The sequence below is a fragment of the Lepisosteus platostomus genome, chromosome 5 (genome assembly GCF_059453375.1).
Source record: "Lepisosteus platostomus isolate fLepPlt1 chromosome 5, fLepPlt1.hap1, whole genome shotgun sequence".
Lineage (NCBI taxonomy): Eukaryota > Metazoa > Chordata > Actinopteri > Semionotiformes > Lepisosteidae > Lepisosteus > Lepisosteus platostomus.
Window position 1 is genome coordinate 3012261 of NC_142615.1, and position 24184 is coordinate 3036444.

The 24184-nt window shown below is 52.2% G+C and overlaps 1 protein-coding gene and 1 long non-coding RNA gene across 10 annotated transcripts; one reads left to right on the plus strand and one right to left on the minus strand.

Annotated features, from left to right (window-relative positions):
* Positions 1–520: 520 nt before the first annotated feature.
* Positions 521–24061, minus strand: LOC148662486 (uncharacterized). Of its 8 annotated transcripts, none has more exons than XR_015936799.1 (12): positions 23971–24061; positions 22069–22224; positions 19763–19872; positions 14110–15307; positions 13557–13734; positions 12842–13369; positions 12534–12682; positions 11892–12135; positions 10497–10646; positions 6789–9187; positions 5819–6648; positions 521–2494 (listed from the first exon to the last, which is right to left on the minus strand). It is a non-coding gene; the product is annotated as an uncharacterized LOC148662486 (long non-coding RNA). The 8 variants fall into 8 exon arrangements; XR_015936797.1 differs by lacking the exon at positions 23971–24061 and having other exon boundaries at positions 6789–8185; positions 8253–9187; positions 22069–23316; XR_015936798.1 differs by lacking the exon at positions 23971–24061 and having other exon boundaries at positions 521–1049; positions 2210–2494; positions 22069–23316.
* LOC148662487 (macrophage mannose receptor 1-like) lies at positions 11919–16899 on the plus strand. 2 transcript variants are annotated; one of them, XM_088632047.1, is made up of 7 exons: positions 11919–12059; positions 12376–12720; positions 12869–13222; positions 13468–13800; positions 14134–14469; positions 15112–15465; positions 16130–16899. In XM_088632047.1, exons 1-7 carry the CDS (start codon positions 12017–12019, stop codon positions 16132–16134), a joined length of 1770 nt encoding a protein of 589 aa, XP_088488173.1. In that variant the 5' UTR covers positions 11919–12016; the 3' UTR covers positions 16135–16899. The 2 variants fall into 2 exon arrangements, with proteins under 2 accessions (XP_088488173.1, XP_088488172.1); XM_088632046.1 differs by lacking the exon at positions 16130–16899 and having other exon boundaries at positions 15112–15552.
* Positions 24062–24184: the final 123 nt, after the last annotated feature.

A 24184-nucleotide genomic window follows, 5' to 3' on the forward strand; every position in this document is an offset into this window, starting at 1 on the left:
GGGAAGAAGACCAAGAGCCCACAGGAGCCCCAGACCAACAGAGACACGGTGGCTCAGTGGAAGAGCTCTGCCTCTGTACCAGAGAGGTTGTGGGTTCAAATCCAGGGAGAAACTAGCTGCTTGTTTTAGTCAATTTAATTCTTGAAAACAGAGACATGTTAATAAATAGAGACACTGAGATCATGTACTTTTCTTACCGACCTCAGGTCCCACCTGGGATTCGAACTCACAACCTCCCAGTCACGAGCGCAGCACCATCTCCACTCCTCCACCTGCTCCTGCCCTGAGAGGAGGCGCCATCGCTCTGCCTTTTACTGCTCAGTCTGGAACCCTGAGCCGGGAAGAGCAAGAGCCCACAGGAGCCCCACCCTGCAGAGAGACACGGTGGCTCTGTGGAAGAGCTCTCGCCTGCTCCCCTCCAGCCTGCAGGTTCAAACCCTCCACAGGACAAGTGTTTTACATTGAATTCTCACAAACGTTAACAATGATTATTTTACTCATCCCAGAAGACTACTTGCTCTTTTTTATTTGAATTGGATTTATTTCCCTCGCCGACGGGCTCAGCTACTTCAGGAACAGCTTCTGTGCCACTCGCTCTGGACACTGTGAGGGGCAGCAGGTTCAGGCAGCAAGATGTCAACTCCATTTCCCAGCAGGCCACGCCAAACAATTACCTGGCTAACTGGTGGAAGCCCATTGGTCGGGAGACATTTAAAAAGCAGGCAGCAGAGCCCTTCAGTCCGGCCTTGGCTGGGGAAGAGAGTGGTTGTGCTGAGTAGAGCAGGAGAGAGGAGCTTCAGAGCTCTGCTGCTGTTGTGTCGGAAGAGGAGAAGGTCTGAACTGGGAGTGCTGGCTTTCTTGCCACAGGCCTGGTTTGAAGCTGGTGGTGGCTCCAGGTAAGAGCGAGGGTCTGTCTTGTGGCTTCTGGCCTGCTGGGTCCCTCGCTGTGAATAAAGAGCACTGCGATCCCTTACCTTGTGGCTGTGAGTGTTTGTGCCCAGAGCTGCCCCGCTGGGCCTCCTGCACTGGAGAACCTCGACCCCTCCCAGCTAAAAAAGATGGGGAGAAAAACCAGTGATGAGTCTCTGGCTGATCCCTGTTGCTAAGGGTCTAAGTAGGAGGGGTGTCAAGTGATAGGGGGGCACCAGCCCATGTCCACGCCAGGTCCCTGACAAACAAGCCCAGGAAGAAATAAGGGCCCCTGCCCAGTCTAGTTCTGGAGGTTCAGGAGGGCTCCTGCTGAGCCTCCTGGGAGAGGAAAGAGACACTGGCCCTGCAGTTCACACCAGAGCCCCCCTCCCTGCTGGTCTATCAAGCAGCAGGAACACAGATCCTGCTCCCCCTGGAGAGCTCTCAATAAGGAAGAGAAATCAAATCTGGACCCCAGCAGGACGGCTCCTGACTCAGGGAGAACCACCCCGCTTGTCCCCACCCCCATTCTCTTCCTTTCTTACAGCTGCTGCCAGTTTCCCTGCAGGGAAGATGTTTCCTTCCCCAAAACAAGCCATCTCCTACTGCCTCCCCCCTCCACCCCTCTGCAGAAGCTGAGAGCTGCCAGCCTCCTTATATACAGCAGCTGAGCCTCATTAACCCAGGGGAGGCAGCCCATTGGCCCCTGGTCTCCCCCATGGCATGCTGGGAAATGTAGTTCCTGTGGCCCTGCAGCAGGCCAGCTCCAGTGAGGAAGGCCCAGAGGGTGGAGACTGAACCCCACCGGGCGATATAAATGAAGAGGAGCTGGACTGCAGCCCCACAACTGTGAGCCTGACCTGTACCTGAAGGAGAGACTCCTGGGACAGCAGAGGCTATTGCTGGGGGGGGGGGGGGATACTACTCACCCTCCCTTATAGGAAGAGGGGACACTGATAAACAGAGGAGACACAGACCCCAGCTCCAGCTGCTCATGGAGGGTGTAGAGAAGTGCTATGGCAGTAGAAGGACAGGGTATTGGTAATGGGGTACAGCCCCTGCAGCACAAGGAGAGGATCAGGGGTGAGGGTAAGAGAGAGGATCTCCCACCCTGCCCTCTGGCGGAGAAAGGCCAGTACTGCACCTCCCCTCCCACCCCCACCACAACCCTTCTTGAGAAAATTAAACCTGAAACAGGGACACCAGTCACAGGGAAAATGATAAACAAACAAACAAACACTCTTACACCAAGACAAGCTGCCAGGAGGTTATACCAACAGCAGAGCAGAAGGCCGCGGACCTCAGGCAAATGGAGACTCCTCCTCTCCAGGCAGGGTGTTGGGATCCCGGGTGACAGAGTCCAGCTCTTTGCTCTTTATCGGCTCACAGGTGCAGCTCAGACTCTGGCCTGAGTGACAGCGGCCAGGCGACAGCGGAGTAGTCTCTCTCTCTCACTGTCCTCACAGCGCGGGAGGTGCTGCTGTGCTCCAGACGCGTGTGCCTCTCACGCTCGGCGTGTTTGTACGCAGCTCCTGGTCCCCACAGGCTGCTTCTCCACAGAGACACCAAGAACAGCAGCTCTGTCCTGGAGCACAGAGACAGAGGAGGATTAACTCACAGACACAGGGGATTCACTAACCCGACCCCAGAGGAGAGCAGGTCAATCAGGAAACAGGCAGGTCTGATACAACAGTGTAAATACCACAGCACAGTAACGGTCAATTCATACACAGGTCTGAGTATAACAAGGGTAGAGGCAGGAGTTTTTCCACAGTATCACTGAGTAGTAAAGCACAGTACAGACAGAAGTTCAGCACACAGTTGTGTCAATATTACAGGACAGGACAGGTGAGACTTTGGCCCAATGTCAGTCACTGACTCCTAAAGTACAGTCGAGATCTCAGTACACAGAGGGGTTGAGTATTACAGTACAGAAGAGTTCAGCACACAGCTGTCAGTGTCATCATTACAGTATAGGTGACATTTTAACACAATGATCTGTCATCAATTAGTACAGCACATTACAGTCACAATTTCAGGACAGATGTGTTTCAGTATTACAGGACAGGTTGGAGTATTAAAAATATACAGAGGAGAGTTCAGCACAGGAGTGCGTCAGTGTGCAAATATCACAGCCCCGTACAGGCAACAATTCATACACAAGTTGGAGTATTACAAGAGTAAGGGGTGAGAGTTCTTCAGCGAGCAGTGTCACTCCAAAGTAAAGCACAGGTGTGTGACTATTACAGTACAGTTCCTTCTACACAATGATCAGTCATTGATTAGTACAGAGCATAACAGTCAAGATGTCAGTATTACAGTACAATACAGGTAAGGTTCAGCACACAGGTGGGACAGTGTCACTATTACAGTACAGTACAACTGAGACTTCAGTACAAAAATCTGTCTGATTATTAAACAGCAATACAGTTGAGATTTCAGTACATAGAATTGTTTGAGAATGAGTACAGGTGAGTTCAGCAGACAGGTGTGTGACTATTACAGTACAGTTCATTTAACACAATGATCAGTCATTGATTAGTACAGAGCATTACAGTCGAGATTTCAGTACACAGATGTGTTTGAGTATTACAGTACAGGTGGGTTCAGTACACAGGTTTGAGTATTGGAACACAAAACAGAACAGAGTTCAGCACACAGGTGTGTCAGTGTGTAGATATTACAGCAAAAATTCTATACACAGGTTTAAATATAAAACAGTACAAAACAGTTCAGCACACAAGTGTCAGTATTACAGCACAATACAGGTGAGACTTCAGCACAAAGATCAGTCAGTGATTATTAAAGCACATTACAGTTGAGATTTCAGTACACAGATGTGTAACAATATTACAGTACAGGTGGGTTCAGTACACAGGTTTGAGTATTGGAACACAAAACAAGAGAGTTCAGCAACCAGGAGTGTCAGTGTGTAGATAGTAGAGCAAGAATTCGGTACACAGGTTTGAGTATTACAAGAGTATGGGTGAGAGTTCTTCACACGAGTATCACCGAGTAATACAGTACAGACGCCTGGATTGAATGTTATAGCACAGTAAAAGAGGTTCAGCACACAGGTGCGTCACTATTACAGAACAGTACAGCCGAGAGCTCAGCACAATGATCAGTCATTGATTATTAAAACATTACAGTTGAGATTTCAGAACACAGATGTGTTGCAGTATTATACTTCAGCACAGGTGGGTTCAGCACACAGGACTGAGTATTAAAACAATACAGAAGAGTTCAGCACACACGTGTGTCACTTTAATAGCACAGCAGATGTGAGACTTAAGATGATCTGTCAGCAGATCTGTCATTGATTAGTAAAGCACAGAGCAGGAAAGAGCACAGTAAAGAGGGGAGTTCAGCACACAGGTGTGTCTGTGTCACTACTTCTGTACAGGTGAGACTTCAGCACAATGGTCTGTCATTGATTAAAGGTCAGTACTGTTGACATTTCAGCACACGCGTTTGAGTATTATACTGCAGTGCAGGTGGGTTCAGTACACAGGTATGCAAATTAAAGCACATTACAGTCAAGAGTTCAGCACAATGATGTGTCAGTGGTTATTAAAGCACGTTCCAGTCAAGATCTCAGTACACAGGTGTGTTGGTGTATTAAAGTACAGGCGAGTTCAGTACACAGGTGTGTTGGTGTATTAAAGTACAGGCGAGTTCAGTACACAGGTGTGATGGTGTATTAAAGTACAGGCGAGTTCAGTACACAGGTGTGTTGGTGTATTAAAGTACAGGTGAGTTCAGCACACAGGTGTGTCAGTGTGCCACTATTACAGCACAGTACAGGTGAGAGATCAGTATATGGGTTTCAGTATAACAACAGTATAACAGTCAACAGCAGAGTTCATTACACGTGTGTCACTGTGAGTATTAAAGCTCAGTACAGTTGAGAATTCAGTAGACTGGTGTGTCAGTGTATTGTAGATACAGTATTTGTGAGAATTCAGCACACCACTGTTGAGTAGAACAACACAGTACAGGCAAACGTTCAGCACACAGGTTTGAGTTTAAAGCTCAATAGAGATGACAGTTCAATACTCAGGGTTGTATACTAAAGCACAGTACAGGTGAGAGCTCAGCACACAGGTGTGTCAGTGTGAGTATTGCAGCACAGTACAGGTGAGACTTGACCACAATGATGTGCCACTGATTATTAAAGCACAGTACAGTCAAGATTTCAGCACACTGATGTGTGGAGTATTATAGTACAGTACAGGTGGGTTCAGTGAACAGGCTTGAGTATTACAGAGTACAGTAGAGAGTTCAGCAGACTGATGTGTCACTGAAGATTAAATCGCAGTACAATCGCAAAGTCAGCACACTGGAGTGTCAGTGTGAGTATTCAAGTGCAATACAACCATACCGGTTTGTCGTCGAGAATTCAGTACAGGTGAGAGATCAGTATACAGGTTTCAGTATAACAACAGTACACAGCAGAGTTCATTACACGTGTGTCAGTGTGAGTATTAAAGCTCAGTACAGCCGAGAGTTCAGCACACAGGTGTGTCGCTGTGAGTATTAAAGCTCAGGACAGCCGAGAGTTCAGTATGCATGTTAGAGTATTGTAGCGCAGTTGAAAAGATCAGCACGCAGGTTTCAGTATTAAAGTTCAACAGATGTGAGAGTTCAATACTCAGGTTTCAATACTAAAGCACAGTAGAGATGAGAGCTCAGCACACAGGTGTGCCAGTGTGAGTATTAAGTTACAGTATATGTGAGAATGCAGCACACCAGTGTCAACACCACACTCCCTACAGTACAGTCACTGTGATGACCACTGTATCAGAACAGTCTATCTGTCACAGTAGACACAGCCCACAGGCAGCTGGAGAGACAGGCACACAGACTGACACAAGGAGGAAGAAATCAAGACAAGAGAGTCTCCTACCTCCAACCAAACTCCTCATCCACTCCGGTCTTTCCATTGCCGGCGTTTCCTGGACTTCCTGGAAAACAAGGGAACAGAAAGTTAAGAGAGAGGATCCCACCTCTATCACAACTCCCCATCCCTACCTGTCTTCCCACTGTCAGCCTCTGGAATATCCTGGACAATCAGGGAAAAGAAAGTTAGGAGAGAGTATCCCACCTCTAGCACAACTCCCGATCCCTACCTGTCTTCCCACTGTCAGCCTCTGGAATATCCTGGAAAATCAGGGAAAAGAAAGGAGAGAGCTTCCCACCTCTAGCACAACTCCCTGTTCATACCCATCTTCCCACTGTCAGCCTCTGGAATATCCTGGAAAATCAGGGAAAAGAAAGGAGAGAGCTTCCCACCTCTAGCACAACCCCCTGTTCATACCTGTCTTCCCACTGTCAGCCACTGGAATATCCTGGAAAATCAGGGAAAAGAAAGGAGAGAGCTTCCCACCTCTAGCACAACCCCCGATCCACACCTGTCTTCCCACTGTCAGCCACTGGAATATCCTGGACAATCAGGGAAAAGAAAGTTAGGAGAGAGTATCCCACCTCTAGCACAACTCCCGATCCCTACCTGTCTTCCCACTGTCAGCCTCTGGAATATCCTGGACAATCAGGGAAAAGAAAGTCAGGAGAGAGTATCCCACCTCTAGCACAACTCCCGATCCCTACCTGTCTTCCCACTGTCAGCCTCTGGAATATCCTGGACAATCAGGGAAAAGAAAGTTAGGAGAGAGTATCCCACCTCCAGCACAACTCCCGATCCCTACCTGTCTTCCCACTGTCAGCCTCTGGAATATCCTGGACAATCAGGGAAAAGAGAGTTAGGAGAGAGTATCCCACCTCTATCTCAACTCCCCATCCATACCCACCTTCCCACTGTCGGCCATTTGAATATCCTGTAAAATCAGGGAACAGAAGGTTATGGCAGAGCGTCTCACCTCTATCACTACTCCCCATCTGGTCCTGTCATCCCACTGTCAGCCTCTGGAATATCCTGGAAAACAAGGGAAAAGAAAGGTAGGAGAGAGCTTCACATCTCTAGAACAACTCCCTGTTCATACTTGTCTTCCCACTGTCAGCCACTGGAATATCCTGGAAAATCAGGGAAAAGAAAGGAGAGAGCTTCCCACCTCTAGCACAACCCCCTGTTCATACCTGTCTTCCCACTGTCAGCCACTGGAATATCCTGGACAATCAGGGAAAAGAAAGGAGAGAGCTTCCCACCTCTAGCACAACCCCCTGTTCATACCTGTCTTCCCACTGTCAGCCTCTGGAATATCCTGGACAATCAGGGAAAAGAAAGTTAGGAGAGAGTATCCCACCTCTAGCACAACTCCCGATCCCTACCTGTCTTCCCACTGTCAGCCTCTGGAATATCCTGGAAAATCAGGGAAAAGAAAGGAGAGAGCTTCCCACCTCTAGCACAACTCCCTGTTCATACCCATCTTCCCACTGTCAGCCTCTGGAATATCCTGGAAAATCAGGGAAAAGAAAGGAGAGAGCTTCCCACCTCTAGCACAACCCCCTGTTCATACCTGTCTTCCCACTGTCAGCCACTGGAATATCCTGGAAAATCAGGGAAAAGAAAGGAGAGAGCTTCCCACCTCTAGCACAACCCCTGATCCACACCTGTCTTCCCACTGTCAGCCACTGGAATATCCTGGACAATCAGGGAAAAGAAAGTTAGGAGAGAGTATCCCACCTCTAGCACAACTCCCGATCCCTACCTGTCTTCCCACTGTCAGCCTCTGGAATATCCTGGACAATCAGGGAAAAGAAAGTTAGGAGAGAGTATCCCACCTCCAGCACAACTCCCGATCCCTACCTGTCTTCCCACTGTCAGCCTCTGGAATATCCTGGACAATCAGGGAAAAGAAAGTTAGGAGAGAGTATCCCACCTCCAGCACAACTCCCGATCCCTACCTGTCTTCCCACTGTCAGCCTCTGGAATATCCTGGACAATCAGGGAAAAGAGAGTATCCCACCTCCAGCACAACTCCCGATCCCTACCTGTCTTCCCACTGTCAGCCACTGGAATATCCTGGACAATCAGGGAAAAGAAAGTTAGGAGAGAGTATCCCACCTCCAGCACAACTCCCGATCCCTACCTGTCTTCCCACTGTCAGCCTCTGGAATATCCTGGACAATCAGGGAAAAGAAAGTTAGGAGAGAGTATCCCACCTCCAGCACAACTCCCGATCCCTACCTGTCTTCCCACTGTCAGCCTCTGGAATATCCTGGACAATCAGGGAAAAGAAAGTTAGGAGAGAGTATCCCACCTCCAGCACAACTCCCGACCCCTACCTGTCTTCCCACTGTCAGCCTCTGGAATATCCTGGACAATCAGGGAAAAGAAAGTTAGGAGAGAGTATCCCACCTCTAGCACAACTCCCGATCCCTACCTGTGACACTGAAGGTTTCCTGGGCCCGAAGGCCGCAGTCTGCCTCTGCCATCGCTCTCAGACTGAAGCTGGTCTTCTCTCGTCTCTTCCAGACTGTGATGTTGTTCACCTTACTGAGAGAGAAACTGACCACAGCTTTTAAAACTGTATTTACAGCTGAGACCGACGAGATCATCACTCGGCACAGAGGCGCTGTGCGGATTCTCTCACAGCCAAAGCAGAGAAGTCCGATCTCTCTCACTCCCCCATGTGTTTCTCTTTATATTGTAATAGAATAATGTGCAATGTTTTTTTTTCCTCTTTCTTTTGTTTGCATTCTATTTAAATGTACAGGAATGCTGGCTGTCCATAAAAAAATTTCCCTCAGAGGACAATAACATCCTATAATCTTCTCTCACTCCTGATGGTGTTTCGCACATGTTTAGTACCGGTAACAACAATATGACTTCAGTTACTCTTGCTGCTCCTTACAGTAACAGTACTGCTGCTTCCATTAATAGTGCTGCTACTGAAAACAAGTTTATTAGCAACCTGAGTAACAGTAATGCTTCTGTTACTAAGCCTGCCAATAAAAGCACCCTGTCAGTAGTCTCACTGTTCTACACTATATCATACCAGCGCTCCTCTTTCACCAGGGGGGCTGTGAAGGAGAGACGCACCTGGTCTGCCCTCGTGCCCTGCGGTGCTGATGGGGTCCCCTGTCCCCTCCTGTGCTGACCAGTCAAGCACAGCCCCTTGTCCTCTAACTGCAGGTCTGGGGGCGCCCTCTCCAGTCCTGGTACAGTGATACCCCCACTTCACCCCTGGCTGCCTGGCCCTGTTTCCAAACACGGGGGGCAGCTCCCACATTCCCATTCCCGCCCCACCTGTCCCAGAGCTTCCCGGAGGTCCCACAGCCTCCCTGCCCTCTCCCTGTCCTCCTGCAGGAGCTGCGTCTGGGGGAAATGAAAACGCCCGAATAATCAGATCAGACTGGCAGCCTGATCGAAAACATAAAACAAAAAGGCTGGAGATGCGATCTGTACTGGGGGGTCTGTTCTGTCACCCCTGGGTGTCTACGCTGGGGTAGAGGGGGCTGAGCTCTGGAGCTGGGGTAGAGGGGCTGAGCTCTGGAGCTGGGGCAGAGGGGCTGAGCCCTGGAGCTGGGGCAGAGGGGCTGAGCTCTGGAGCTGGGGTAGAGGGGGCTGAGCTCTGGAGCTGGGGTAGAGGGTAGAGGGGGCTGAGCTCTGGAGCTGGGGTAGAGGGGGCTGAGCTCTGGAGCTGGGGTAGAGGGGGCTGAGCTCTGGAGCTGGGGTAGAGGGGGCTGAGCTCTGGAGCTGGGGTAGAGGGGCTGAGCTCTGGAGCTGGGGTAGAGGGGGCTGAGCTCTGGAGCTGGGGTAGAGGGGGCTGAGCTCTGGAGCTGGGGTAGAGGGGGCTGAGCTCTGGAACTGGGGTAGAGGGGCTGAGCTCTGGAGCTGGGGTAGAGGGGGCTGAGCTCTGGAGCTGGGGTAGAGGGGGCTGAGCTCTGGAGCTGGGGTAGAGGGTAGAGGGGGCTGAGCTCTGGAGCTGGGGTAGAGGGTAGAGGGGGCTGAGCTCTGGAGCTGGGGTAGGGGGGCTGAGCTCTGGAGCTGGGGTAGAGGGGGCTGAGCTCTGGAGCTGGGGTAGAGGGGGCTGAGCTCTGGAGCTGGGGTAGAGGGTAGAGGGGCTGAGCTCTGGAGCTGGGGTAGAGGGGCTGAGCTCTGGAGCTGGGGTAGAGGGGCTGAGCTCTGGAGCTGGGGTAGAGGGGCTGAGCTCTGGAGCTGGGGTAGAGGGGCTGAGCTCTGGAGCTGGGGTAGAGGGGGCTGAGCTCTGGAGCTGGGGTAGAGGGGCTGAGCTCTGGAGCTGGGGTAGAGGGGCTGAGCCCTGGAGCTGGGGTAGAGGGGGCTGAGCCCTGGAGCTGGGGTAGAGGGGGCTGAGCCCTGGAGCTGGGGTAGAGGGGCTGAGCTCTGGAGCTGGGGTAGAGGGGCTGAGCTCTGGAGCTGGGGTAGAGGGGCTGAGCTCTGGAGCTGGGGTAGAGGGGGCTGAGCTCTGGAGCTGGGGTAGAGGGTAGAGGGGGCTGAGCTCTGGAGCTGGGGTAGAGGGATGCAACAGTTTCTGCCCCTGTGGGGCTCCAGAGCTCCAGAGCAGGAGGGATCTGTGTCAGTCCTGTGTTTTCTATGGGCTTCACAGACACACCCTTGTCCGAGCTGTGAGCTGGGGCCATGTGATCGAGCTCTATTTCCATACCGGCTGCGTCAGCGAGGCAGAGAGCGATACCAGCGTAGGCAGACAGACAGAGAGCTCGTCTCCCACCCAGCCAGGCGCCGAGACAGAGGGACACCCCGAGGAGCAGAGGTAAGTGTGGGAGAGCAGTGTCCCAGGGCCCTGCACTCACCCCTGAGGGGCAATTAAAACACAGGGAGAGCACCAGTTAACACAGCATACAGCGAGCACACCAATAAACATAGGGAGAGCACCAGTTAACACAGGGAGAGCACCAGTTAATACAGCATACAGCGAGCACACCAATAAACACAGGGAGAGCACCAGTTGATACAGAGAGAGCACATCCATTAACACAAAGAAACAGCAGTTCATTCAGCATACAGCGATTGATACCAATTGATACAGCGAGCACCAATAAACACAGGGAGAGCACCAGTTAATACAGTGATTTAATGTGTGAACCCTGTGCTCCTGGTGGGGCTCTGGAAGAGTCTGGGGCGCAGGACCGGGGGCGATGACAGACTCAGTGACTCTGTGTTTGAACCCTGTGCTCCTGGTGGGGCTCTGGAAGAGTCTGGGGCGCAGGACCGGGGGCGATGACAGACTCAGTGACTCTGTGTTTGAACCCTGTGCTCCTGGTGGGGCTCTGGCTTGTGTCAGGCTCTCCTCTCACCTGACAGACTCTCCCCCTCGCGCAGAAGTCTGAAGGGGGGGGTTTCATGACACAACAGGTCTCAGTGTCCTGCTCCTGCTTTGTTTAGAACACAATCTGTAGCTGACGCCCCAGAAATAGACTGTTTTGCCTAGTTAATAAATAACTGGTATTTTATTGTAACTGCACCACGAACACAGGGAACTGAGACAAAGTGACAATGAAAATTGGGACAGGTCAGTTTTTCCTTCTTTACAGACTTAACTTACTGTACAGTGTGCTATTCAGAGTTCTGGACAGATAGGAGCTGTCCTCATTTGCCTAGTTAATCAATAGCTGGTATTTTATTCTAACTGGTACCAGGAAGACAGGGCAGAGGGCTAGAGACAGGTAGAGAGGGGAGAGGAGAGAAAGGGACAGGGTCAGGTACAGAGAGGAGAGAAAGAGAGACGGGTACAGACAGAGAGGGGAAAAGGAGAGATAGAGGGACAGAGACCGGTACAGAGAGAGAGGGGAGAAGGAGAGATAGAGGGACAGAGACCGGTACAGAGAGAGAGGGGGACAGAGACCGGTACAGAGAGAGAGGGGAGAAGGAGAGATAGAGGGACAGAGACCGGTACAGAGAGAGGGGAGAAGGAGAGACAGTAAGAGACAAGTACAGAGTGAATGAGAGGAAAGAGAGAGGGAGAGAGACAGCTGTCCCTTCTGCTGCTGCTCTTGATGTCTGCCTGACACGCTGACCGACGGCGCACTCAGCTGATCACCTGCGTGACCTCCTGTCCGGCTCCCAGCTCTGCTGTCTGAGGGGCTGGCCAGCGGACTGACCCCACTGCCTGTCCAGAGAAGGGCTTGGACACGCGCTGCCTGACCTCCCAGCGGCGCCGCGGAGATGGAGAGGGAGGGGCTGGCCTGTCTGCTGCTGGCCGTGGCCGGTGAGTGACCTCTGACCTCCATCTCGTTCCAGCACTCGGGCCGCAGGTATCGGTGTTGGGCGATACCCGGCGAATCCTGGACACGACAGGCAAGGTTACAGGTGACTCCCTGGGCCCCGGTTTCTCTGGAGAAGAGGGAGAGGAGGAGGGAGGGGAGCTCTGTCTCCTGTGTCTCTGTACAGACCCCCTCCCCAGTGATATCCTTCTCTCTCAGGGGACTGGGGTCGCGGGGAGTAGCCTGAGGTTATTAACTACTGTCTAAAGCACAGCTGCTGCTGCTCGCCAGAACTCCACCTGCTTGGTTTTCTGTCCCCAGTGCTCTGTCCTCCTGGATCCGGCCTCATCAGGAAGTTCTACTTTGTGGACTCACCCCTGAACTGGACCGACGCTCAGAGACACTGCAGAGACACCTACACTGACCTGGCCTCCATCAACAGCACAGCAGACATGGACACAGTCCTCAACACCACTAACCTGCCCAGTGGCACAGCCTGGATAGGCCTGTACCGAGACTGCAGAGAGAACTGGCGGTGGTCTGGCGGAGAGGTCGTGACCTTCACCCACTGGAGGAGTCAGCTCCCCTGCGCTGTTCTCAACGCAGCGGGATTCTGGGAGGAGAGAAACTGCAGTGAGGAGAACTACTTCATATGTGAGAGTCAAGGTGAGACAACACTCAATCTGAGAGTGAGTGCCGAGTTCAACTTTAGACAGGAATGAACAGGAAACAGGAAACGGTGGTGTGCAAAGCACTGTGGGATTTGTAGTCTCACAGCTGTACACACCGTCACTCCTGATCTTTGTCTTCGCAGGTGGGGGACAGCAGTACAGGCTGATCAGGGAAAACAAGACCTTCGCTGACGCCCAGAGACACTGCAGAGAGAGCTGCTCCGACCTGCCCCGGGTGGACAGTGTGGGAGAGTCTCAACAGATCAGGACGACGGCGCAGGGACACGCTGTCTGGATCGCTCTGCTCCAGGACGGCTGGGAGTGGTCTGACGGGAGGCGCTCTGGGTTTCGCAACTGGAGTCCTGGGGACCCCAATGGAGGAAAAGAACCCCAGTCCACTGAGATCTATTTACAGGATGGTGTATATAATAATAATAAAAGAGGTGGCTGGAACGATGCAGGTGGAACACATCCCAGCCCCTTCTTCTGCTACACTGGTGAGTCACAACCTGACAGAGTGTCCCAGAGCCCCAGGCAGTAGCTCAGGGGGCTGAGTTTGTCTCAGGAGAATCCAGCTTGAGAGAACAGCAGCAGAGAGCTGTATCTCCCTCGTCTGACCTCGGTCTCCCAGCAGCAGCACAGAACTACATCAAGAGCCAATAATGAATTTAGAGACAGAACATCAAGTAAACGACAGTTTCAGAATGTACAGAAATCTTATTTCTATCTATTTTATTTACAGCAACAAACTCCTCCGAGCAGTACCACTTCATACGCTATAAACTGTCATGGGTTGAAGCTCAGAAATACTGCCGGTACAATCACACAGACCTGGTCACTGTGTTCACTGAGGAGCAGCACAGACAACTTCTCAACCTCACAAACACTGGTGATAAAGGAGGAGCCTGGATTGGTCTGTATAACAACACACAGAGAGTCCCGGGGTCTGGGGGAGCTGCAGGGAGCCCCTACACTCAAACCCAGGGGCGCGTCTGTGTGCTGATGGACTCTGAGGGAGGATGGGAAGAGAGAGACTGTCAGGAGAGAAACTACTTCATGTGTCTCAACAAGACAGGTAAGAGGACAGTCCATCACACCGGTGTCTCACTGACGTCTCTCTGCTCTGAATCAGAGACACACTTCACCACTGTTACTCAACACAGGTAAGAGGACAGTCCATCACACCAGTGTCTCACTGACGTCTCTCTGCTCTGAATCAGAGACACACCTCACCACTGTCACTCAACACAGGTAAGAGGACAGTCCATCACACCAGTGTCTCACTGACGTCTCTCTGCTCTGAATCAGAGACACACCTCACCACTGTCACTCAACACAGGTAAGAAGACAGTCCATCACTCCAGTATCTCACTGACATTTTGACTGATACATTGTCTTGTCTGCTCAGAGCGCAGTAACGTCACCCTGATTGAACTCAACCAGACCTGGACTGAAGCCCAGAGTCTCTGCAGACAGAATCACACAGAGCTGGTCAGTGTGAGGAACCAGAGTGAGAATGAGGAGGTTCAGAGGTCAGCGCGGGGTCACAGGGTGTGGATCGGCCTGTACAACGAGCCCTGGAAGTGGTCAGACCAGGGGGCGTCCAGCTTCAGGAACTGGGCAGGAGGGCAGCCTGGGTCAGCAGGTGGTCAGAGATGTGCGCAGGTGGACCTGCAGGGCAGCCCGAGAGGCAGATGGACAGAGACAGACTGCAGTGAGATCAGACCCTTCTTCTGTCACTGGGGTGAGGACGGCTCGTTTTCCACTTGGGTTCGTGTCTTGAAGGGAAATAATATCAGTCAGGAGACTCCTGGTGTAGAAACTGGCCAGGACAGCTCACAGACGCTGCACTAACATCAATCAGGAGAGTCCTGGTGTAGAAACTGGCCAGGACAGCTCACAGACGCTGCACTAACATCAGTCAGGAGACTCCTGGTGTAGAAACTGGCCAGGACAGCTCACAGACGCTGCACTAACATCAGTCAGGAGACTCCTGGTGTAGAAACTGGCCAGGACAGCTCACAGACGCTGCACTAACATCAGTCAGGAGACTCCTGGTGTAGAAACTGGAGAGGACAGCTCACAGACGCTGCACTAACATCAGTCAGGAGACTCCTGGTGTAGAAACTGGAGAGGACAGCTCACAGACGCTGCACTAACATCAGTCAGGAGACTCCTGGTGTAGAAACTGGAGAGGACAGCTCACAGACGCTGCACTAACATCAGTCAGGAGACTCCTGGTGTAGAAACTGATTGATCGGTCTGGGGTTAAGTGTTTTAATGATTTTTGCTGGCATTGCCTATCTGATCTGAGCTGCGATCGACTGATTGAACTCAGACCTACTCGGCTGCCACGTCTCTGACAGTCTCTCCTGCTCTCTTGCAGACAGAAGAGAGCTCGTCCTGGTGAGAGAGGAGAAGTCCTGGGCTGAGGCCCTGGATCACTGTCAGACTCACCACACTGGCCTGGCGGATATCCAGTCACACCAGGAGCAGAGCTACGCTGCTGAAGAGGCCCAGTCTGCTGAGTCCAGCCTGGTCTGGCTGGGCCTGCGACAGAGTCGGGTCTTCGGGTTCTGGTTCTGGGTGAATGGACAACCGCTTAATTATCAGAACTGGGGTACAGGGGGAGACCATCAGTGCACAACTAACAGCTACTGTGGAGCCCTGGACAGAGACATAGGGGGGAACTGGACCAACCGTGACTGTGAGGAGAAGCTCAGCTTCATCTGCTACAGAGGTACTGAGACTCCTTTACTGCCCCTGTCTGACTCTCAGAGCGAGTCCTGACTGTCACACACCAGCGACACGCCCCTGTCTGACTCTCAGTGTGAGTCCTGACTCTCACACACCAGCGACACGCCCCTGTCTGACTCTCAGTGTGAGTCCTGACTGTCACACACCAGCGACACGCCCCTGTCTGATTCTCAGAGTGAGTCCTGACTGTCACACACCAGCGACAGGCCCCTGTCTGACTCTCAGAGTGAGTCCTGACTGTCACACACCAGCGACACGCCCCTGTCTGACTCTCAGAGTGAGTCCTGACCGTCACACACCAGCGACACGCCCCTGTCTGACTCTCAGCGTGAGTCCTGACTGTCACACACCAGCGACACGCCCCTGTCTGACTCTCAGTGTGAGTCCTGACTGTCACACACCAGCGACACGCCCCTGTCTGACTCTCAGCGTGAGTCCTGACTGTCACACACCAGCGACACGCCCCTGTCTGACTCTCAGAGTGAGTCCTGACTGTCACACACCAGTGACACGCCCCTGTCTGACTCTCAGAGTGAGTCCTGACTGTCACACACCAGCGACACGCCCCTGTCTGACTCTCAGAGTGAGTCCTGACTGTCACACACCAGTGACACGCCCCTGTTTGACTCTCAGTGTGTCTCTTGTAGGGTGAACAGTGTGAGTCCTGTCTGTCACACCAGCGAAATGCAGCTGCAGGATGGACACCATGCTTTTGACTGAGCAGATCTCTCCTCCTGCAAAACCACATTTCCCACTCACAGATGATGTCTGCGTCCTTTCACGCCTTGGCAAAGACTCACCAGATATCCAGCATTCTTCAGTCTTGATCTCTGTGCTTCTGTGCTGCATTTCTTACTATGAAAGTAAGGTTCTGCTGTAAAACGTAAATTCATTTCTATTCACAACTTTAATTTAAACGACGCTGTACACAAGACGGGTTTATCCACAAGCACTACTTGTTAACTCTGCGTGCATCACGTTGGAACATCTCTGTGGTGAAATATCTGCTGCACAACCTCTACTTACCTGCTTGTCCATCCCAGGACATTAGTCATCACAGGGACTAGTGAGCAGGAAGGGCCGCCTCACCTCGCAGGTCATGGAATCGAACTGTGACTAACAGCATGGCGACTTACTTACTTACACAGTTCACATTTTTGTGCTCAATTCAGAATTTATACAAGCTTTACATTCAGTAAAAATGAATTTATTTTCTTACCAAGATTTAATAACTGAGAAATTGGGATCGCAGTAAAAATATATTAAAAACTTTGGGACTGATAATTAAATTTAAATATAAACTTAAATAGTATTTCCTATACTATTTGTTTTTAATTCAGGAGAAACAATACGTAGATAATAAATAATGATTTTGTCATTGAACTTTTATCAGAAATTAAAGAGCTTTGCATCTTGATTGTGTTGTCTTTTCATTTCCCGAAACAAATGAAAGTTCACTGTTGGTTTGCAACACAAGTTATTTTAGTGTAGCCACAGACCAGCACAGCGAGTAGATCCCAGAGCAGTCGCAGACCAGCACAGCGAGTAGATCCCATCGTAGTCACTGAACATCACCGTGAATAGATCCCAGCGTAATCACAGACATGCACAGCAAATAGATCGTAGTATAGCCACAGACCAGCACAGTGAGTAGATCACAGTGCAGCCACAGACCAGCACAGTGAGTAGATCACAGTGCAGCCACAGACCAGCACAGTGAGTAGATCACAGTGCAGCCACAGACCAGCACAGTGAGTAGATCACAGTGCAGACACAGACCAGCACAGTGAGTAGATCACAGTGCAGACACAGACCAGCACAGTGAGTAGATCACAGTGCAGACACAGACCAGCACAGTGAGTAGATCACAGTGCAGACACAGACCAGCACAGTGAGTAGATCACAGTGCAGACACAGACCAGCACAGTGAGTAGATCACAGTGCAGACACAGACCAGCACAGTGAGTAGATCACAGTGCAGACACAGACCAGCACAGTGAGTAGATCACAGTGCAGACACAGACCAGCACAGTGAGTAGATCACAGTGCAGACACAGACCAGCACAGTGAGTAGATCACAGTGCAGACACAGACCAGCACAGTGAGTAGATCACAGTGCAGACACAGACCAGCACAGTGAGTAGATCACAATGCAGACACAGACCAGCACAGTGAGTAGATCCCAGAGTAATCATAGACCAGCATGGCGAATAGATCACAGTGCAGTCACAGAACAGCACAGTGAATAGATCCAAGTGGTCACAAACCAGCACAGCAAATAGATCCCATAGTAGTCACTGAACATCACCGTGAATAGATCCCATCGTAGTCACTGAACATCACCGTGAATAGATCCCAGCGTCATCACAGACATGCACAGCAAATAGATCGTAGTATAGCCACAGATCAGCACAGCAAATAGATTACAGTGCATACACAATCCAGAACAGCAAAAAGAGATCACAGTGCAGTCACAGACCAACACAGTAAATAGATCCCAGTGCAGTCACAGACCAGCACAGCGAGTAGATCACAGTGCAGTCAAAGACCAGCCCGGCGAGTAGATCCCAGAGTAATCATAGACCAGCACGGTGAATAGATCCCAGTGCAGTCACAGACCAGCACAGCGAGTAGATCCCAGTGCAGTCACAGACCAGCACAGCGAGTAGATCCCAGAGTAATCACAGACCAGCACAGCGAGTAGATCCCAGTGCAGTCACAGACCAGCACAGCGAGTAGATCCCAGAGTAATCACAGACCAGCACAGCGAGTAGATCACAGTGCAGTCACAGAACAGCACAGCAAATAGATCCCAACATAGTCACAGAAAATCACAGTGAATAGATCCCATCGTAGTCACTGAACATCACCGTGATAATAAATAATAATTTTGTCATTGAACTTTTATCAGAAATTAAAGAGCTTTGCATCTTTATTGTGTTGTCTTTTCATTTCCCGAAACAAATGAAGGTTCACTTTTGGTTTGCAACACAAGTTATTTTAGTGTAGTCACAGACCAGCACAGTGAGTAGATCCCAGAGTAGTCACAGCCCAGCACAGCGAGTAGATCCCAGAGTAGTCACAGACCAGCACAGCGAGTAGATCCCAGAGTAGTCACAGACCAGCACAGCGAGTAGATCCCAGAGTAGTCACAGACCAGCACAGCGAGTAGATCCCAGAGTAGTCACAGACCAGCACAGTGAGTAGATCCCAGAGTAGTCACAGACCAGCACAGCGAGTAGATCCCAGAGTAGTCACAGACCAGCACCGTGAGTAGATCCCAGAGTAGTCACAGACCAGCACCGTGAGTAGATCCCAGAGTAGTCACAGACCAGCACAGCGAGTAGATCCCAGAGTAGTCACAGACCAGCACAGTGAGTAGATCCCAGAGTAGTCACAGACCAAGACAGTGAGTAGATCCCAGAGAAGTCACAGACCAGCACAGCGAGTAGATCCCAGAGAAGTCACAGACCAGCACAGCGAATAGATCCCAGTGTAGTCACAGACCAGCACAGCTAATAGATCCCAGTGTAGTCACAGACAAGCACAGCTAATAGATCCCTGTGTAATCACAGACTAGCACAGCAAATAGATCCCAGCATAGTCACTGAACATCACCGTGAATAGATCCCAGTGTAATCACAGACATGCACAGCAAATAGATTGTAGTAGAGCCACAGACCAGAACAGCAAAAAGAGATCACAGTGCAGTCACAGACCAGCCCAGTGAGTAGATCCCAGTGCAGACACAGACCAGCCCAGTGAGTAGATCACAGTGCAGACACAGACCAGCCCAGTGAGTAGATCACAGTGCAGACACAGACCAGCACAGCGAGTAGATCACAGTGCAGTCACAGACCAGCACAGCGAGTAGATCACAGTGCAGTCACAGACCAGCACAGCAAATAGATCACAGTGCAGTCACTGAACATCACCATGAATAGATCCCAGTGTAATCACAGACATGGACAGCAAATAGATCGTAGTATAGCCACAGATCAGCACAGCAAATAAATCCCAGTGCAGTCAAAGACCAGCACAGTGAGTATATCACAGTGCAGTCACAGACCAGCACAGTGAGTAGATCACAGGGCAGTCACAGACCAACACAGCTAATAGATCACAGGGCAGTCACAGGCCAGCACAGTGAATAAGCTTCAATCACAGAGGACCACGAGCACCTCAGATTATTCAATCTCCTCAAACATCCACACACAGTCCTCCGTACACCTCCGATCTTCCTCATGAGCAGCGCTCTCAAGACACCAGCCTTGACTTACCAGGTCCACAACTCTCGCCTCCCTCGGATCTTCTTGGGATTCTCCCAGGCTTTCCCAGATCCCTGGCCACATCGTCCTCTCCATAGGGACACAACACCCATCTCCACCATCTGCAGCGTCCAGTGTGTGAACGTCAGGACCTGTGGGCGTCGCGTCCAGTGGGCTGCTGTCTTATCGAGGCTGTAGTGTCCAGTCCAGTGTGTGAACGTCAGGACCTGTGGGCGTCGTGTCCAGTGGGCTGCTGTCTTATCAAGGCTGTAGTGTCCAGTGTGTGAACGTCAGGACCTGAGGGCGTCGTGTCCAGTGGGCTGCTGTCTAATCGAGGCTGTAGTGTCCAGTCCAGTCCAGTGTGTGAACGTCAGGACCTGTGGGCGTCGTGTCCAGTGGGCTGCTGTCTTATCGAGGCTGTAGTGTCCAGTCCAGTGTGTGAACGTCAGGACCTGTGGGCGTCGTGTCCAGTGGGCTGCTGTCTTATCGAGGCTGTAGTGTCCAGTCCAGTGTGTGAACGTCAGGACCTGTGGGTGTCGTGTCCAGTGGGCTGCTGTCTTATCGAGGCTGTAGTGTCCAGTCCAGTGTGTGAACGTCAGGACCTGTGGGTGTCGTGTCCAGTGGGCTGCTGTCTTATCGAGGCTGTAGTGTCCAGTGTGTGAACGTCAGGACCTGTGGGCGTCGTGTCCAGTGAGCTGCTGTCTTATCGAGGCTGTAGTGTCCAGCATGTGAACGTCAGGACCTGTGGGTGTCGTGTCCAGTGGGCTGCTGTCTTATCGAGGCTGTAGTGTCCAGTGTGTGAACGTCGGGACCTGTGGGTGGCGTGTCCAGTGGACTGCTGTCTTATCGAGGCTGCAGCGTCCAGTGTGTGAACGTCAGGACCTGTGGGTGTCGTGTCCAGTGGGCTGCTGTCTTATCAAGGCTGTAGTGTCCACTGTCTTTACGACAGGACCTGTGGGCGTCGTGTCCAGTGGGCTGCTGTCTTATCAAGGCTGTAGTGTCTAGTCCAGTGTGTGAACGTCAGGACCTGTGGGTGTCGTGTCCAGTGGGCTGCTGTCTTATCGAGGCTGTAGTGTCCAGTCCAGTGTGTGACCGTCAGGACCTGTGGGTGTCGTGTCCATGGGCTGCTGTCTTATCGAGGCTGTAGTGTCCAGTCCAGTGTGTGACCGTCAGGACCTGTGGGCGTCGTGTCCAGTGGGCTGCTGTCTTATCGAGGCTGTAGTGTCCAGTCCAGTGTGTGACCGTCAGGACCTGTGGGTGTCGTGTCCAGTGGCTGCTGTCTTATCGAGGCTGTAGTGTCCAGTCCAGTGTGTGAACGTCAGGACCTGTGGGTGGCGTGTCCAGTGGGCTGCTGTCTTATCGAGGCTGTAGTGTCCAGTGTGTGAACGTCAGGACCTGTGGGTGTCGTGTCCAGTGGGCTGCTGTCTTATCAAGGCTGTAGTGTCCACTGTCTTTACGACAGGACCTGTGGGCGTCGTGTCCAGTGGGCTGCTGTCTTATCGAGGCTGTAGTGTCCAGTCCAGTGTGTGAACGTCAGGACCTGTGGGCGTCGTGTCCAGTGGGCTGCTGTCTTATCGAGGCTGTAGTGTCCAGTCCAGTGTGTGACCGTCAGGACCTGTGGGTGTCGTGTCCAGTGGGCTGCTGTCTTATCGAGGCTGTAGTGTCCAGTCCAGTGTGTGAACGTCAGGACCTGAGGGCGTCGTGTCCAGTGGGCTGCTGTCTTATCGAGGCTGTAGTGTCCAGTGTGTGAACGTCAGGACCTGTGGGTGTCGTGTCCAGTGGGCTGCTGTCTTATCGAGGCTGTAGTGTCCAGTGTGTGAACGTCAGGACCTGTGGGCGTCGTGTCCAGTGGGCTGCTGTCTTATCGAGGCTGTAGTGTCCAGTGTGTGAACGTCAGGACCTGTGGGCGTCGTGTCCAGTGGGCTGCTGTCTTATCGAGGCTGTAGTGTCCAGTGTGTGAACGTCAGGACCTGTGGGCGTCGTGTCCAGTGGGCTGCTGTCTTATCGAGGCTGTAGTGTCCAGTGTGTGAACGTCAGGACCTGTGGGCGTCGTGTCCAGTGGGCTGCTGTCTTATCGAGGCTGTAGTGTCCAGTGTGTGAACGTCAGGACCTGTGGGCGTCGTGTCCAGTGGGCTGCTGTCTTATCGAGGCTGTAGTGTCCAGTGTGTGAACGTCAGGACCTGTGGGCGTCGTGTCCAGTGGGCTGCTGTCTTATCGAGGCTGTAGTGTCCAGTGTGTGAACGTCAGGACCTGTGGGCGTCGTGTCCAGTGGGCTGCTGTCTTATCGAGGCTGTACAGTCCAGTGTGAACGACAGGACCTTTAAAAGCGATGTCCCCGGAGTCTCTGTCCTGTGCCGGCCCAGGCCTGAGCTGTCCACGGAGCTGCTCCTGCTGCTTGGACGTCGTGACCGTCTGTGTCCATCGTCTCCTCCGTCCACAGCCGGCTGCTCTCGCTGCGTTTCTCCGTGTTGTTGCTGAACGCGGCAATTTCTGACTCAGCAAAGTCCGCCCTTGACCTCTTAAACCTGGACAAACGTTTTCGTGGCGCGTTGAGACCTCAGGGGAGGTCCCTCCGCCATCTTTTATTAGTTCTCTATAATTTTTTTTAAGCCGCGGGTAAAAAGCGAAACGACACGTCGTCTTCTTTCCGCTTCGGAAACGTTCCTCTCCTACAGCTCCGCTCCCGCCCCTTCCCGCCACCGGCGACACTTCCTGTTTCCGGGGAGGAGCCGGGAAGGGCGTGCGTGCGCGCGCGACCCCGCGGGGCGGGTTTTGAATTCGGGCGGCCGTTAGAGCTGCGCGCTCCCGGAGGACCGACCCGCCTCAGACACCTTCAGCCGCAAACCCCCCGTCCCCGCATCGGCCTCAGGCCGCAAACTCCGGTCCCGGGCTGGAAACAGCCGCCTTTACCGCGGTTTATCCTTAGTTTTGAGTTCCCTTCGGTCCTCCGACTCCGTTTGGGCTTCGCCATCAACAGCCGCTACACTACCGCCGCCTGACGGCGAAGCGTCTCTTTCGTGAACGGTTACTGGTCAGTTTGCACAATGTCCTTCCCGACAGCCTTGGCGGACGGTGCATTCTGGGACATGTAGTTTTTATTCGTGTCACCGCTACGCTTTGGAACTACATTCCAGTTATTGAGCCCGCTGGGGATATCAACATAATCCGATAACACTGTAGGGGTATGGTATGCAGACAGACATCAGATAAGCTCAGTGACTACAGATCACAAAATCCTAAATGGACAAAATACACTACCAGAACATCGGATCAGAGTAAGAGACAGCAGAGAGAAACAGATCTTGACGAAGTACAGGCCCAGTGACCACAGCCTGGACACAGACACTGGACACAGACAGACCTGGATGTCCAGAGATGACAGGCTCAGTGACCACACCCTAGACACAGACACTGGACACAGGCAGACCTGGCTGTCCAGAGAGGACAGGCTCAGTGACCACAGCCTGGACACAGACACTGGACACAGGCAGACCTGCTGTCCAGCCTTGACACAGGCACTGGACACAGGCAGACCTGGCTGTCCAGAGAGGACAGGCTCAGAGTGACCACAGACACTGGACACAGGCAGACCTGGCTGTCCAGAGAGGACAGGCTCAGTGACCAAAGCCTGGACACAGACACTGGACACAGGCAGACCTGCTGTCCAGCCTTGACACAGACACTGGACACAGGCAGACCTGCTGTCCAGCCTTGACACAGGCACTGGACACAGGCAGACCTGGCTGTCCAGAGAGGACAGGCTCAGAGTGACCACAGCCTGGACACAGACACTGGACACAGGCAGACCTGCTGTCCAGCCTTGACACAGGCACTGGACACAGGCAGACCTGGCTGTCCAGAGAGGACAGGCTCAGAGTGACCACAGCCTGGACACAGACACTGGACACAGGCAGACCTGGCTGTCCAGAGAGGACAGGCTCAGAGTGACCACAGCCTGGACACAGACACTGGACACAGGCAGACCTGGCTGTCCAGAGAAGAGACGGCTGAGCAGCTTGTTCCCCACCCCCACCACCCTCTGTGTACAGAAGAGCCTCCTGTCCTGACCTTATCATGATTTCTCGATATTATTATTATTGTTATTTCTGATCTCTATATTGATATGGATTGCGTCACACACAGTCTTGCGAGACCAAGCCGCCTGTAAGAGGGGTCGGCCTGAAAACCGGATGGTTTTAGTTGTAGAATCCCATCTTTACCATTTGAAAATGACGCAAGCTGAAGGTTGTGCCGTTTCCAGCCGGACGAGCACGGACCCGCGATCGCGCAGAATAAAGGCGACTAACGCCTGCGCTCCCGTCCAGAGCCGCCGGTGACGGCCGCAGGTACAGCAGGCCCGCTCAAAACAATTCAAAACGAGAAGACGACGAGGGAAAAAAAAGTCCAAATAATAAAACAAAAAAAAAAAGACAC